Raw genomic sequence first — 2865 nt, 5'->3', positions numbered from 1 at the left:
GGAGGTAGATGTTTTGGTATCCGATACATAGGCTGACTGATGGTGGGTGCACAAAATCATGTTCTGAACATAAGACAAAACTACTCCCTGGTCATCTATGAAAGACAAAGTGAGGCATTGTAGGGCCTGACACTTGTCCATACTGTACCCTAATGTACTGCAGATTTAGAAAAACAACATGCCAACCCCCCCCCCCCCCCCCCCCCCCCATCACCTAGAAAAGACTCATTACAATGATGAGATCTCCCATTCATACCAAAGAAACCTCATCAGCAGACAATCCAACAGGGAGCAATGGAGGAAAAGACACACAAAAAAACGTGATCATATCCCTCAGAAGTGAATGTGAATGAATGGAGAGATAGAGATTGTTGGAGATTAAATGCTACTAAATCCTAAATGAATTGAGAGGAGACAGGATGGAGGTCCGGCGCTGCACGCCCGTGCCTCTCCACATTGGCTGGAGTGGTTTGCCCTCAGGAGGGCCGCTGACACCAGGGCACCCCGAGCTGCTGGCACACATTTGCAGCAGACCATACACACTGAATTCTCATTATTCATGTCACATTTGGGATTAGTTTTTGACAGCGGACGTGAAATACAACATGCCAAAAGACAGAGCAAAAGCGCCATTCGTTTGACATTCTGTTGTAAAGAATATGGCTTTATTCATGGACACTCACTTTAAGATTTGTATGCTGGAAATACAGACATTTGACTAAATGTCTCAAAAGGCTGAGCTTTAGGATCAATGCACGTTTTATTCTATGACATCAAATTGTATTGTATGAGTTGGTGCAAAGGAAAATTTAAACCCCTGCCATCACAGAATCACCATCACGAAACTGGCTTTTTCTAAAACAAGCAATTGTGAAAAATTGTAATCTAAACCAGACGCACATACAAGCACCTATAACTGTGACACTCATGCACATTGATGGCTTGGTGTCATTGAATCTGAATCCCGTGGACAACGTACAGCAACATGGAGTTAACACGTCTATAGTAGCGTGCCAAAGTCACACCCTCTTCCGGGTTCGGCATGGGACCTAAGGGATTTCCTTCCCCATTAATTTTTCCATAGACATTTTGAAAAGAATCCTCATAAAAATAGGTTTACTTTGTCAAACCAATAAATGATTCAGGTATTATAGTGTTGAGGATATCTGTATGTTGAGGTTTTTAGAGCCCTGCACAGGCCTCAAATCTAGGCCCTAGCTTGGCCCGGGCCTACATGTTCAGTCCCGACTCCCGAGCCCGATGTGATAGAGCCCTATGGCTTGTCAGAATTTCAGGCCCGAGCCCGGCCCCCGGCCCTACCCCTCTCCCCCCGGACCTTATGTGTTTGATACATTTCAAATAGCCTAAGCCTATCAAATCAACACTATACAAAAAACTACATTAAAACACTTTGAACGCCACAATATGTCAGTTCAAACATTAAAAAAACAAAAAAAAAACAGGCACTAGGCCCGGCCGTAGTGATGTGAAAATCGGCCCTAGCCCGGCCCTAAGGTCGGGCCGGGCCTCGGGCCCCCTCGGGCTCAGGGCAGAATGCAGGGCTCTGGGGTTCTCCTGGTTCAGTGTGGTTGTATTGCAAGGCAAACAGTGGCATGTGTTCACCACCTAGTGTTGATGAGGACAATTGCATGCTGGCTATCATCCTGCTCTACCCATTGAGCAACACAGGACTCAAGCATGTACAGCAAGTTCAGTGTTATGTCACATTCACGGAGAAATAGGCAGCCACACATTGAACGTTTATTAAAAAATAAAATAGAAAAAATATACTGGTACATAAAAATATTCAAAACAAAAGCCGGGCAGTGCATGGTTACCTCCGGCCAGCTCCATCTAGGCAGCCACTGCCACCACCTTTCTCTCTAAAGGTAGCTGCCAGTTTAGAATCCCTCATTGTATTGCAATGGAGGGGTGTATCGTTGCATTTACATGTAGCCTACATGTGCTGGGGGTGACATCTAGTGGGAGAAAGAACATACTGCATCCCAGCGTGATTGCGAGGGGTTAGTCTGTCACGGTATTTGGAATAGAATAATGACCCAAGAGGCCACTCGTGCATGACTCCACCCTGTTTTGACAAGATTATTGAGTAACGATATCTGTTGACAGATGATCAGTAACAATTTAAATAGTGACACATTTGGATCAATAATCAACCATGTTAAAGCTTTCGAATGGACTTCAGCGGTCCTGTGGATGATAGACTGTCACTGAGCAGTTTCTTACATTGTAAATAATCTATAGGTTGTAAATAATTTGTGCGCGACAGTACGTGCTTGCAGTGCTTTGTTTGGCGGAGCTGTCCCCGGTGCTGAACAGGCTCCCCCTCCATTGCCATTCCACTCAATTCCTGTTGTTTTGTGGCAGAGGCAGCTGACGAGCTCATACAGTACCTGCAAAGAGTTACAGTACAGTACAGTACAGTACAGTGTCTGTCTACATCAACTATATTGAATTAAAGATATGCTTTTTTTAACTAATCGGCCATGTACGGGGTAGACGGTGGCGCAGTCGGTAGCGCTGTCGCCTCACAGCTAGAGCCTGGGACGCTGTGGGCGCTGGAGTTGTGACCCCACATATCTTCAGTGCTATTGCCCAGGTGGGCTATCTCGTCGAAAGGGCCTTTCTGTGTGGAGTTTGCATGTTCTCCCCGTACCCCCCCAGGGGGTTCCTCCGTACATAACCCCCCACTAAAAACATGCAGAAGAACGTCATCCGACCTGTGACGACAACATCCAAAGTTGGTCCCCCGGGCGCTGGAAAGAAAAGCCACACTGCTCCTGGCCTGCCCCCCTGGAGGAAAGGACAAGCCTGGATGGGTCAAATGCAGAGGACACATTTCAC

At 46.4% G+C, this 2865-nt stretch overlaps 1 protein-coding gene across 1 annotated transcript in view; it reads left to right on the top strand.

Annotated features, from left to right (window-relative positions):
- Positions 1-2507: 2507 nt before the first annotated feature.
- Positions 2508-2865, top strand: part of LOC310784898 (protein lin-28 homolog A-like) — a gene marked incomplete at both ends in the record, with an annotated part of 15311 nt that continues 14953 nt past the window's right edge. The window contains one exon of the mRNA XM_083645929.1: positions 2508-2535. Within this exon, the coding sequence (XP_083502055.1) occupies positions 2508-2535 (28 nt within the window). The remainder of the gene's footprint in view (positions 2536-2865) is intronic.

This window comes from Poromitra crassiceps (assembly GCF_964638095.1).
Source record: "Poromitra crassiceps genome assembly, chromosome: 11".
NCBI lineage: Eukaryota > Metazoa > Chordata > Actinopteri > Beryciformes > Melamphaidae > Poromitra > Poromitra crassiceps.
The sequence above is the reverse complement of the archived record's forward strand: the minus strand, read 5'-3'. Positions and strand labels throughout refer to the sequence as shown.